The following is a 12,970-nucleotide window of genomic DNA, read 5'->3' as shown; positions in this document are numbered from 1 at the left end:
CAAATATAAAACATCCTTCAGAAGATCCTTTGAAAAAGGATCTCACTTTGAAGTTTGGTCTCTTGTACTGTGTTCACTTAGCCACTCGTGATGCAAATACCTTTGAGACAAAAAGAACCATCACTGTTTGAAAATATAACACTAGAAAGTTGAATAGCTTCTACTGGAAAGGACTCTCAACTAACAATTGCAGTAATAATGTCTGGGCTAAGATTTTCAGGAATTAGGAATTTTTAAAATTGCCCATTCTGTAGACTTTCCTACAATGCTTTGGAAAAGCAGCTAAATATGCTTGTTTGTAAAATATGTCATGTGTCTGTGTTAGAAACGTGGAAATTATTCTATTAATGCCATAAAGTCAGTGCATTTTTGATGACAGTATGGCCTAGTTAACATTAACCTGTCATTTTACATTTTGAATCTGCTGTCTTGTCTGTTAACATTGAGGATATAAAGGCACAGGTGGGTTTTTGCATTGACTTGTGCATGCATATCCATACGTATGTACAGCGAAAGGAGTACTTCCTTACAGGTCTATTGTTGCATACGTAACTGCATTAATTTGTAGGGTTAGATTTATAGAATGTGCTTAGTGTTGATAATAACACTTTTATATTCCAGATGCTATGAACCTGGAATTCAGTTGAAAATCTTTATAAGATTGTTAATGAAGTTTCCTTGTGTTTACTCAGTGTTGCCTGGACGATGACGTTGTGATAAATACGGAATCTTCAGAGCAATCTATTAATTTAGCTTTAAGTGAATTGATATGGGTGTGTTACTTTCAGAGAGTTTTAAGCAGCGACCCCACACCACAGAACCTTGTTTGGCACATGTGTCAAGGTGTATGCTGTGAAGCCTCCCCACTCCCCATATTTATGAACTTAAAGCCACTAATGTCACCTTGCATTTGGCCCACATCCTGCTGCTGGTGCAGCTGCCCACTAATTCATCCTTGGATCAAAGCCCAATATGGAGTGGCAGTAGCTGAAATTGCTATCAACTCTTACTGGCTTTTTCATACGTTGTTGGCATGAGTGCCATGATACCTGTTCTGGTAATGTGGGAATCAGAATAAACTCATTACTGAAATGACTGGGTGCATTTTTTTTGTTTTTAGGTATACCAATAACTGTGCCACCGCCAGGTATATTTATCTGTTTTAGTAGTATGAAACATAATGTGAATGCAATTTTGGTATAGGGGGAAATCTGCCACTTCCCTTTTTAAAAAAATAAAAAAAGTACTTTGATTTCTTTGGAGAAAATAGCTAAAATTCAGAAATAGTTTTAAATTGCCAGGTAAATATATATAATTGAAGAACTGGATAAAATAAATGGAATAGAATAAATATGCTAAGTATAAGATTGCAAGGATATGATGTAAGAAAATAATGGTTTAACTTTGGGCATGTCATTCCTTTTCACTGTTATACAGATTTATCTTAATATATATACACAGCTTGCATGTATTGGGCTTTTCAGGCGTTAATTAGCAGTGATAAGCTAAGGCAACTTCTTTGTTTCTCAAATATTTCAGGCTTCCCTCCCCCACCTGGAGGACCACCACCTTCCCTAATACCGACCATAGAAAGGTAAATTTCAGTTTGTAGAATGATCTCAACTAAGCACGTTTTCCCTGCATGTCAAGCAAGGTGTGGTTATTGCTTCAAGTTTAGAGAACAGCTAGGCATGGCTCTTGACTTGCTCATGCCAACAGCCTCTGGTGGCAGTGGGTGGGGAGGAGAAGATCTATGGAGTCTGTTAGTAGGTGCAGAAACAGTGCAGGTCCAGGGCTGCTACTTCTTACTTTACTTTGGGCTAAACTTGTAAGGAGGCAAAAGCAGAGAGGAGTGGTGGTAAGCCTTAGTGAGGAGAGCTGTGGTATATATTATCAGCTGGCTAAAATTTTTTGATGCTTTGTTTTGTTTAATTCTTAGTGAAGTGGTTGCTTGTTGGATTGGTGGAAGCGCTAGGGAAAATAGTGACTAGCTATCTCTGTAACTGCTCTTGCATTTAGTATTTTTTCTGGAAGGTCTCTAGACGCTCTTCCAATAGACAGAAAAAAATAATAGTCCCAACTGAGTTATTTTGAAGGCTCCAGGAGATTTTCAGGTTGTCCTTTCAGTTAGATTAAGCCCTCATCATTTTGCCTAAGATGCTTTTTCTTGCTCCTTTGGGCACTCTTCCCTACAGAGTCTGAACTTTCATTGCCTTATGTACAATCCCCTGTAGAGTTTAGTTCCTCTGTCGAGTCCTTTTCTCCTGCACTGCTTCCTGATTGCCACATTTCCAAAATACTTTTTTCTTACACAGAATGATTTTGTTCTTCCTTACACTTCTAGTTGAATGAAGTTCTCCATAAACCTAAGAGGCTGATAAACATTACTTAAGGTTTTCATTATCTCGTTTCTAAAGCCACAGTCCAAAAAGTGTTTTATAAAATATTAAACTGTCTTCAAGAAGAAAAATAGCACTCATCTAAGTATGGTAGATGAGGTAAATATAATTAATTCAAGATATATGGGGAGTAATAAAACATATAATAGAAAGTAAATTAAACCATACATATCTTTTTTCGCCTTAGTATTTTACTTATTTCAGCTGATATTTTCCCCATTCAGCTGAAACTTGGAGAATGTGAAGTTAAGTAGGACGCAAGTATATTTTTACTTCCCAGCATGAGTGCTGCTGTTCAGTGCCCATGTCTTCCAGCCATGCTGTTCTCCAGGATGCTGTAAACCAGAGCTAGATCCACCCTTGGCCAAACTTCCAGTGAATGCATGCTGGAGGTGGAGGTGACTACTATTCCCCAAACATACAGCACACAGAAAACACACTAGACAGGCATACATACACACCTCTCCTCAGGTGATCCATGCAGATCATCTGAGAAGGGGTTTTACTTGCCCTCTTTTCAGGACAGTCATCTGATGAGTAGGGCAGTTTGCATCCTCAGCCTAGCACTGCGATGAGGACACAAACGACTCCATCCCCACATGACTCTGTGCCCCCGGTGCTATTGCTGCCTGGAAATTGAGCTAGTGGGGAACATATGGTGAGCTTGGGGGTTTACCACCCGTAATGTAAGCTATAAGGAGCTCAAATAAGGCATTCCACTTCTCCTTTCTTCCATTGGTGTCCCTGCTCCCCCAACAGATTAAGCACTCATTATTTCATGGCTACTGAGCATGGTCACACATCATTGGGCCATGGGAGGGGGCGGCCTCCTTTTTTAAAAAACAAAACAAAACCCCAAATTTGTACTTTTTGCTCCGAGCATACTGATATAGCTCTCTTGTTTCTCAGTGGCCCAATTTTGGCTCCATTTCTGTCAACATTTATCATCTGAGTTGGCTGTTAGTGTGTATGATGAATAGCAGTCTCATGAATAATGATTTTATATGGCAGACTGTCCAACTGGGACCTTCATTCACCCTGTCCCTTGTAGTGAATAAAATAAATGTGTGGATGAATTTGCCACATTTGATTGCTTGAGGGGCAGGATAGATTCCTGGCCACATCAATATGTGTAATGTTTTGCCTGTGCAGATCTAACAGATAATTATAGCCACTGCTGAGCTGCACAATAAACACTCCTTCCACTGTTTGGGATAGAATCATAGAATTGTAGAGTTGGAAGGGACCACGAGGATCATGTAGTCCAACCACCTGCAATGCAGGAATCTTATGCCTAATGTGGGGCATGCAGGGTTGGTCCAGTTGGCCAGATTGTCTTCTGTCATCGTACCAGAGCTGAAAGCACAGCATGTGCAGAGCGAGAGGCAAAAGCTATAGTCACTCCAAATTACTTTGGCAGATATGACATGATGGGTGATGATTTTATTACCCAGCCTTTACCCTGAGGTCTCAGGGTGGGTTATAGTACTTTAAAATACAACATTAAAAATAATTTCCACTCACAAAAATAGAATGGGTCCGAAAAATATATATCAAGTGTCAAAGACCAGCTTATTGTTGGCACCTGTCTGTCTCAAGAGACAGTAGAGTGCACCAGTCATACCACTTCGTTAGCAGCACTGAAATGACATCCCTGTGGCGGAAGCCTAGGCAGTGTGAATGGAGGTCCTGGGCTGTTCAGATGACAGGACTCCTCTCTTGGCCTCACTCATGTGGTCCAAAGGAAAGCAGAGCAATATATTTGGCACTAGCTTGGCTGCAGGAGTTGGTGGAAGGAGGCGTAGAAGGTGCCATCCAGCCATCTCCACTCCGGATTTGTGTAGGGTTTACTCCTCAGCCTTTTCTTCTTCCAAAGACATCCCACAGGATAGTGGAGGTTTAGGATCAAAGGTAACAAATAAGATACGGTGGTACCTCGGGTTACAAATGCTTTCAGTTACAAATACTTTGGGTTACAAACACTTTGGGTTACAGACTCCTCTAACCCAGAAGTAGTATCCTGGGTTGAGAACTTTGCCCCAGGATGAGAACGGAAGTCACGCGCTGGCAGTGCGGCAGCAGCGGGAGGCCCCTTTAGCGAAAGTGTGCTTCAGGTTAAGAACGGTTTTGGGTTAAGAACAGACCTCCGGAACGAATTAAGTACGTAACCAGAGGCACCACTGTAATGTTAATAATGACTTCACTGACGAGAGAGGCTTGTTGCACACTGACTTTGAAAGTATCGCATGAATGATTACATTCCTGGTATGACAAGTATCATACCCTACCAGCTTCAGCAACCAGAACTGGCTATTTTAAATGGTAAGATGTATTTATTGTGTGCTTCTCTTTCAACAGTGGACATTCCTCTGGCTATGATAGCCGCTCAGCTCGGGCATTTCCATATGGCGGTGGTAAGTGTCTTCAAAACTGCTTGAAAATGGGCTGACCAGGTGGCTACACTTTTAAGTTCAACCTATCTTGAGTTAGCAGGTTAGCAGCTTGATGCACAGCCTACTCTTTGAGATGCTTCTAACCTTTATTTTATATGTAACCTCTTCCTCTTGTTCAGGATGCATTGATGCAAACAAGCTTCCTGTATAATAGTTTTTAATTCTTTGGAAAAAATGGTGCTCAGTTTCTGGTAAACGTGTGAAGCTGGTAACCATGGTGTATGACATATATTCTCCTTTGCACACATAAACAAATGCCATCTGCTGTGTTTGGTTCCTCTCCCTTGTTTTTTAGTCAGGTATTTACTCTTTGTAGTTATTACAAAGAAGAAGAAAAATATTTCACCAAACATTTTTCAATCTTCTTTTTATTTTCCTTTTAGAAATTGACAGGCAATAATGTTCAGTGTGCAGACAATTGGCTTAAGTGCAGGTTTTGATAGCAGTATTAATTAGAGATTTGTGTACTTTTAAGTTATAGAAGCAGTGCCCGGTCTCTCTCCCTCTCCCCCTCTTTCTCCCACATCTTCACGAGTCAGATTAAAAGTACAGTGAATTTGTAGTGACCAAGCAGCAAGAATGAAGCTCCAGTAAAATGGGAGGAGTGTGTGGGTATGAATGAACAAACCAGAATTTTGCTTCAGGTAACAAAAAACAGATGATGCTCAGAATGACTCCTTTAATGGAAAGCAGATGCCTTTATTAATCTGTGCTCATGTGAAAGTATTGAAACTGCCTTCTCTGTCTTCCATATTTCGGAGGAGGTCTCACACTTGGTGCCTCTATCCTCAAACAACATATATTATGGGTTCTTAAGTGTGATGCGAAGCACACATAAGGGCTGGGTTTCTTTTCTGTGCAAGTGCCTTTGGAGTAAGCTGACTGAGAGAATGTGTCGCTTCAGAATAGGACATCTACAGAAATTATCCCCAAGCACTCATGAAGAAAACATAACAGATCTTAAAACTGGCATCAAACATCACATTCTGAGCACTGATTCAGATGTGTAGACCACAAGTTTTGCATGGGTAGGATGGTGTTTGAAACAGCATGGATGTGAAACGTGTCTTCCACATTAGGCTCTTTTGGGAACTAGGTACAAAGAGGGGCACTTCAAAATTATCAGAATTCTACATTGTAAACAACACTATCACTTTTTTGGCGTGGAATATGTAAGAATCCTCAAAGTACGACTAATACTGGAAGCACTTTATTCCATATTTCATTCTGCGTATTTTAGTTTAGATGGGAATACCATCTTTAATTCTCACAGAGATGCTGCAGGTTTAGATGAGAAAGGGAAGGAAGTTTAGTTCTTTGGCCTGATCTGTGAGAATACTGCTCTTCCTGCAGCACAATCCTATTCATGTCTACATAGAAATAAGCACCACTAAGTTCAGTTGGGCATCCTCACAGGTCTGAGTATAGAATTTCATCCTGCCTTTGCTCATCTACCTTTTTTCATATACACTTCTGGCAGCCCTTTCTGATGTTTTTGATGATTATTTCTGTAAGCTATAAAGGACCAACTAGGATTCATCAAACATGTTTTCTCTTGACAAATAACCACAGGCAAGAACTCAGTGATAATATGTAGCCTTCTTACATGTGAGTCTTAAACTGATTTGATTTGTTAGAGCTCAAAGTTGCCCACACAGTTCTCCTTCTGCTTGTTTAATCCCCATAACAACCCTGTGAAATAGGTTAGGCCAAGAGGCAGTGACTGGCCCTAGGTCACCCAGTGAACTCCATGGCCAAGTGAGGATTTGCACCTGGTCTCCCAGGTCCTAGTCTGACATCATAGGTGCCAACTCCATAGGGCTGAGATGTCTTCAACCCCCAAAGTCTGTTGAGATAGGGTTGAGCCTCCCTCCAGTATTGAGAGGTTGGGCCTTGTGGCAGCGGGTCTCGCAGCTATGGCAGAAGTCCTCACTGTGCCAGGAACTCGTGGCAGCAGCTGGTCTCGCAGGGGCTCACTGAAGTGTGCGGCATGCGTGATGTCACACTTGCGTGTCGCAGTCTCAAGCAGCGGGGATCTCCCCCCCCCCCGCAATGTTTGGCAGAACTCAGCACCTCTGTCTGATATTCTAACCATTATTCCACGTGTTGACCTGGCTGTGACGTAGATAGTAGAATCAGTATTGCATTTCTCTTTGTCCCTCTGTTGCTGCCTGGTTTCCTCACCACCCCCTTCTCATACTGTGGCTTGGCACACTAGCCCCAAAATCTTGCATTTATATCATCTAGTATCTCTTCTTACAAGAAACAGAAAGGAACTTCAGTTAAAAATAGAAGCAGTCCTAAAGCCTAAGAAGTTACACAAGTTTCAGTTACTTCAGAGCACTGAAAGCCTCTACTCTATTTTTTTTTAAAAGTTTCTTAAAAAAATAGTTTCTATTCTCTCTTCCTTGACTATATTTTTGTATGTCTCACAGAACTGAACCAAGTGCAATTATTTTTTCCCAATATATTTTTTATTGAATTTCCAAATTTTTACAAATTAACTTCAGAATAGCTACATTATTTCATGTATTGACTCCCCACCCACACCTTCACAGTGTTTTTATTCCAACTCTCTATCAAATTATTGTCTTATTACCAATATCCCTCTAATACTATTACTTTGTCATTTTTTCTTCTTCTGCTACTCCTATCTTGAGTCTTGCCCACGATTTCATTTGTTTCCCAAATAGTCTAAAAAGGCCTCCATTCGTCTACAAAAAGTTCATCATTTTGATCTCTTGGCTTTGCCAAGTGTAATTAGTTTTTAAATGGTTGATGAGTCAGATTTAATGAGATCTAGTACTAAGATCTGCACCACACTCACTTCTATTGATTATGCCAGTTTTTTATAAGATTTTATTAAGTCTTTATCATAGTACAATACAATAAAAAACTAACCTAAATAAAAGCAGAAAAAGAGAAAAGAAACTGCAGAGTCCTCTCTCAAAGGTAGATCTTAACCCTTGTCTCATACAGAAAAGGTGTGGTTGATGAATGCTACATCCATGACAGTATTGGAAGTTGGGGGAATTCTCTGTAAAGTCCAGCTATTTCTTGGAATTCTAGTTGTCTTCTTTCTTCTCTTCCACCACCCCCCAAATTAAAAACTAAAGCAAGTCATAAAATGTTTTTCCTTCCTGTGGTCAAAAATAACATTTCTGTGGTGCAAGAAAATTAGAAAAATACAAATTGTTCAGCTGTAGATTATAGGCAATGATGCTGGAAATTGTATTTCAGTAATTCTTTTTTCTTCCACCATTTTCTTCTGTTCCATTTTCTTCGAGAATTTTTATATCCACCCTCCCCCGCACCTTTGCATGCTACAAATGGAGCCCTTGAATACAATTCACTTCAGAATCCTACTCTTGTTTCCCACCCCTAAGTTCAGCAGTTGTTAACCTCTGCAGCGCTCCTCCTGAGAGTCATTAGATGGAACACTTGAAAGATTTATGCATCGGCATCACCACCATTCAGCAACAGCAAAGACTAATAATGTATTAATGAGTGAGGCTGCACTCCCAATTAACTGGTGTGAGGAAAGGAGTCTGGGAGTTATGAATTCCTGATGTTCAGGCATTCCTGTTCCTGAGAGGAGAGGCAAGCAGGCACTTTGCTCTATTTCCTTGTCCCTGCTTAGTTATTGTCTCCTTAACCCTCTTAATGTTAGTGGGGAGGAATGGGAGGGATGTTGCTGGGGCTATGCTAGAATTAGTAGTTTGAAGATGGCAGCCTAATATTTGCATCCTAAGCACCCTGAGCTTGAGGAGGGTGAGGTTGCTGTAGCAGGGAACTGGCCAAGGGGAGAGAAGCCACCATTGCTTATGGCCTGGATGCCTCGGGATCATGCTACTCTTTGGAAGTAAGATCATCGGCTGACTTCCATGCTAAAGCATGGAACCATGGTTAAAGTGTAAAAACACGACGGAAGTGTGTTGAAAATGTTAGCACTGTAAGTAACTTCTGAGCCACACAGTACTTCTGTTAAATAGCCAGCGATGAATGGAAATGCAGAGCACTGGCCGAGATCTAGTAAGGCCTGTGTGAATGCAAAAAGAATGTCAGGAGTGCAAGCTGAAAAGCCCCCTTGTGCACACTTTGGAGCTTCACCATCGCTAGAAATTTTTCTGTAATTGGAAGGCACGCTGAGGTGCTAGATCCCTTTTCTTCTTCGTTAAATCCCCCTCGTTTGAGTAACACACACCTTACCAGAAGCTTTCAACTGATAGCGGTTTCATTTTCTGACAACAACAAAAGCCCTTTTTCTTTTTTAGTGTCTACCTCAAATTAGCTTTTTATCTAAGTAGGTTATGCATTTCCACACAGTTCCCCAGTGACTAAAACACTCCTCCCTGGTGTTTTTGCATGTTTCTTTGGCTTAAAAGGCTCAGTGCCTAGTAATCTTTGAGCCTTTCCTTTTTCTGCACCACTTAGAATTTCAGTTTCAGAACCGCAGTATTTAAAGAAGCAACACTTTAAAGTAATAAGCACTTTTAAAGAAAGATCAGCTGTGATCACAAAATAATACGAAAACTTGTGTTTTAAATAAAGTACCATTAAAACACTACTGCGGAGCAATCCTTAACTGTATATGACTTTGTGTTTACTGCTGTGAGTAGTTTTTGCTACTAAGAAAAGTAAGCAAGTATTGATAAACAGCAGTTATCCAACAAACAGACTGGTATGAAATGAACGTGAGAGTTAATTGTTGCATGTGGTAAAGTAGCATGCAAATAACAGGCCTAGAGTCACTGAACTTGCCTTCTAGGCTTCAGCTAAGCATATAAGATTGGATGTCATTGATTTTATATCACACTTTTCCACTGTTGTCAACTTTTTTTTCTTTCTAATGCTGGCATTTTTTTTCTTCTTTAGTCACTTTCCCGCACCTTACAGGTTCTGCTCCATCGTGGACTAGTCTCATGGACACAACCAAACAGTGGGATTATTATTCAAGAAGAGATAAAGAGAGGGAGAGGGAGCGAGACAGAGATCGAGAAAGGGATCGTGACCGTGACAGGGAGCGAGAGCGGACCCGAGAAAGAGAACGAGAGCGGGAGCATAGCCCAACTCCTAGTGTGTTCAATAGGTGAGTTTGAGGGTTACTCGGTGGTGGGAGTTTTGTGTCTGTACTAGAGACATACTTTCAGCATGCAGCTGTGTATTCTCAGGGAACAAGGGGTGGGGCTCACATTTTGTTTGTCGTTGGAACCATAGCCAGCAATTTCAGATGCAAACCAGAAGTATGACAATAAGTGGTACATAACAAATGCTTTGCAGGCAAATTGTGCTGAGCTGATGATTTTTGTTGTTAATTCCTGGGAAGGAATTGGCTCTAAGCATTCAGAACATTAATAATAGAAGGGCCTAATGGGTTTGAGTCCCCTAACCATCATTTTACAGCTGAAGTTCCTACAGTAACTGATTCCAGTCTAAAACTTTCAATTTATACTGCTTTGTGAGTTCAGTTGTTCTGGGATGAGAGCTCTGAATACCTGAGGAGGAATAAAGTACTGTTTGCTAGCAGTTTCAGCTATGCCATTCATCCTGTTAAGCAATACCAGGGCTACAATACAGTGGCTACAGTATTACATAAACTTTAGCCCCTTTTGTTTATGCAGCAGTTAAGCCCCACATTTCCTCTGTCTGGTGATCATTGAATACCCTTTTCACATGGCAATATCTTGACTATTTCTAATCATTTTTTGTTCTGCCTTCCACTTAAAAAGGTTTTATGCATTGGGTATTAAATTGGGTTTTAAAAACCATTGTTAGAGTTTTCCCTTGTAGGTCAGCAAAACAAGTTTGCATGATCTTGGTTAACACGGGATTAAAAAAATGCTATGAGCGTTAAAGAATTGACTTGGAAGTATAAGATGACGATGATGATGTTTTGTTCATATAAGACTTTTGTTTGTGTGGGGGGGTGATACTTTGTGTGTGTTTTGTGTTACAAATTACTGGGTCAGTGTGTTAGACGTTAAGATCAATTTAACATCTGTTTCTTGGGCAGCTTGATTGAAAGCCAGAAAAAGCCTGGTCATTCAAGGGTGCTTGAAATGAGCCTTAATGTTTTCCAGGCCCAGAGAAGTCTCTGTGTTGCTGCCAGACTTATCAGTCAGGGAAGGGGTGGGGAGTGGAGTGGGGTTTTTTTATGTGACTAAATTATCCAACATCTGCAGTAAAGCTGCTGCCACATGGCGATGTGAGAAAGCAGGGGGGCCTTGGTCTAGTAAAAACTTGATTAGGGGAGTAACAGGGAAAGTGGGAGGCTTGAGAACGACAGATCATGTAGATATGACACCCTTGAACAAATTTTGCTTCATCGTTTAATAGTCCTGTTTTTAACAATTATTCAGCGGCTTACGAAAACATTGTAACAAATGAATAAAGAAAGGGGGGTGGAATGCACACAGACTTTTTACCATTTATAAGTGGATACCGTGACATTGGTGTACCAGTATAGCTTTTGGTCTTGTAGAGAAACTTAAAAATTAGCACCCACAAGCCATGAAATGTGGCATCTGCTCTTCACATCTCTACTCTCACACTAGAAATGGTGGCATGTCTGAAAGGAGTCTGGGGAATTCGCCTTTAAGGTGCCTCTTGTAACCCCCCCCCCCAAACACTTTGCAATTAAATTATGGAATCGATAGCTCAGTTGGTTAGAGCATGGTGCTGATAATGCCAAGATTGCAAGTTCAGTTCCCATCTGGGACAGCTGCCTACTCCTGCATTGAAGGGGGTTGGACTAGATGATCCTCAAGGTCCCTTCCAACTCTTAGGATTCTATGAAATTAGTTTTCAATTCAAACGAAACAAGATGTCCATTTCACACTGAGCAGTATGTGGTGCACTATTTCTGTTTTTTAGGCAGTAACCTTACAGGGTCTTTGGAAATGGCTTCCTTCAGAAAATAAATGTTGGGCCCCTGTTGTTATAATTAAGTGGAGTTCATCCCACCCAAAAAGAGTCTATTTACCGTGACCCTTGACAACTGAGAGATATTTTTAGTACCTCAATATTCTTTTGCCTGTCATTTGTTTTAAACTGATTTTAGACTGTATTTTTAAATTGCTGTAACCCACCCTAGGACCTTATTTATTTATAAAAAATACTTGTATATCACAATTTCATTTTAAAACCCCAAAAGTAGTTTATAATAATGCATCCATGTGTGAGCCATTTTTGCAATGGAAAACACAGAGGATTTATATATGTATTTATTGGGGGCTTTAATGGCATACAGTGTGACCCTTCAATCTTTATGTCCAACTCTTTAATGTTTTGCGTACATAATGTATCACAGTAGCCTAGAGCCTCCTTGGCATGGAAGGGAAAGGCCAGGATTGAAAGAACAGTGGAACAAGTCAAAGTAGCCTTTGTCCCTCTTGAAGAGCAGCTGCTCAGATTGAGATGATACACAAGACAGCTCTCCCCTTAAAGTTTAGGGGATTAAAAAAGAATGAGTCAGTTTCAAGGTGCTCTTTAAATCCTGGCCGTAGATCAGATGAGATAAATGGCAGATCAGAGAAATGTGCCATTATAGCCAAGGTGCAGGTCCTTAATTTAACACTGTGTGAGTACATAATTATTTGTGGGTAACTTCAATCTCTGTAGTCACTTCAGATATTGTTGGAAGATGTGAAGGATATCAGCTTGATAGATTGCTGCTTGTTTTAACAAATACAAGATTCTCAATGTAGTGTACTACAGGTGATATTGATCATCCCATGGCCGTGCTGGCTGGGGCTGATGGGACTTGGAAGTCTTAACAACATGTTGAATTCACCACAGTGGCTACTTTTAGGTCAGCATCATGGTTGGAAAGGGTCTTGTGGGTCTAGTCAACATTCCATCCTGCTTGATGGAGGAAATGCACAGTAAAGCATCGCTAACAAAACACACCTAACGTATAGAGATGTCCAGTCTCAGTTTGAAGACCTCCAGTGAGCAAGAGCCCACTAGTACCTTTCTAGCTAATTGGGTCTGTTGTCAAATTGCTCTTGCCATCAGGAAGTTTTCCCTCCATGCTCAACCAAAATGTCTTGTGCGCACAGCTTGAACAGCCACTATGTGTACCCAGGCATCCCGGGGGGACATAACTTTATTCTTTTT

The 12,970-nt window shown here is 40.7% G+C and overlaps 1 protein-coding gene across 9 annotated transcripts in view; it reads left to right on the top strand.

The window, feature by feature from the left end:
- FIP1L1 (factor interacting with PAPOLA and CPSF1) overlaps positions 1-12,970 on the top strand; it is a 35,371-nt gene that overhangs the window by 20,290 nt on the left and 2,111 nt on the right. For 5 of the 9 annotated variants that reach the window (XM_053404424.1, XM_053404423.1, XM_053404427.1 and 2 more), the window contains 4 exons: positions 1,121-1,147; positions 1,540-1,594; positions 4,758-4,813; positions 9,728-9,941. In XM_053404424.1, the coding sequence (XP_053260399.1) occupies positions 1,121-1,147; positions 1,540-1,594; positions 4,758-4,813; positions 9,728-9,941 (352 nt within the window). The remainder of the gene's footprint in view (positions 1-1,120; positions 1,148-1,539; positions 1,595-4,757; positions 4,814-9,727; positions 9,942-12,970) is intronic. The other 4 variants (XM_053404430.1, XM_053404429.1, XM_053404425.1 and 1 more) reach the window with 1 other exon arrangement.

Source organism: Podarcis raffonei, chromosome 9, assembly GCF_027172205.1.
Source record: "Podarcis raffonei isolate rPodRaf1 chromosome 9, rPodRaf1.pri, whole genome shotgun sequence".
Lineage (NCBI taxonomy): Eukaryota > Metazoa > Chordata > Lepidosauria > Squamata > Lacertidae > Podarcis > Podarcis raffonei.
This window is presented reverse-complemented; position numbering and strand designations above follow the sequence as displayed.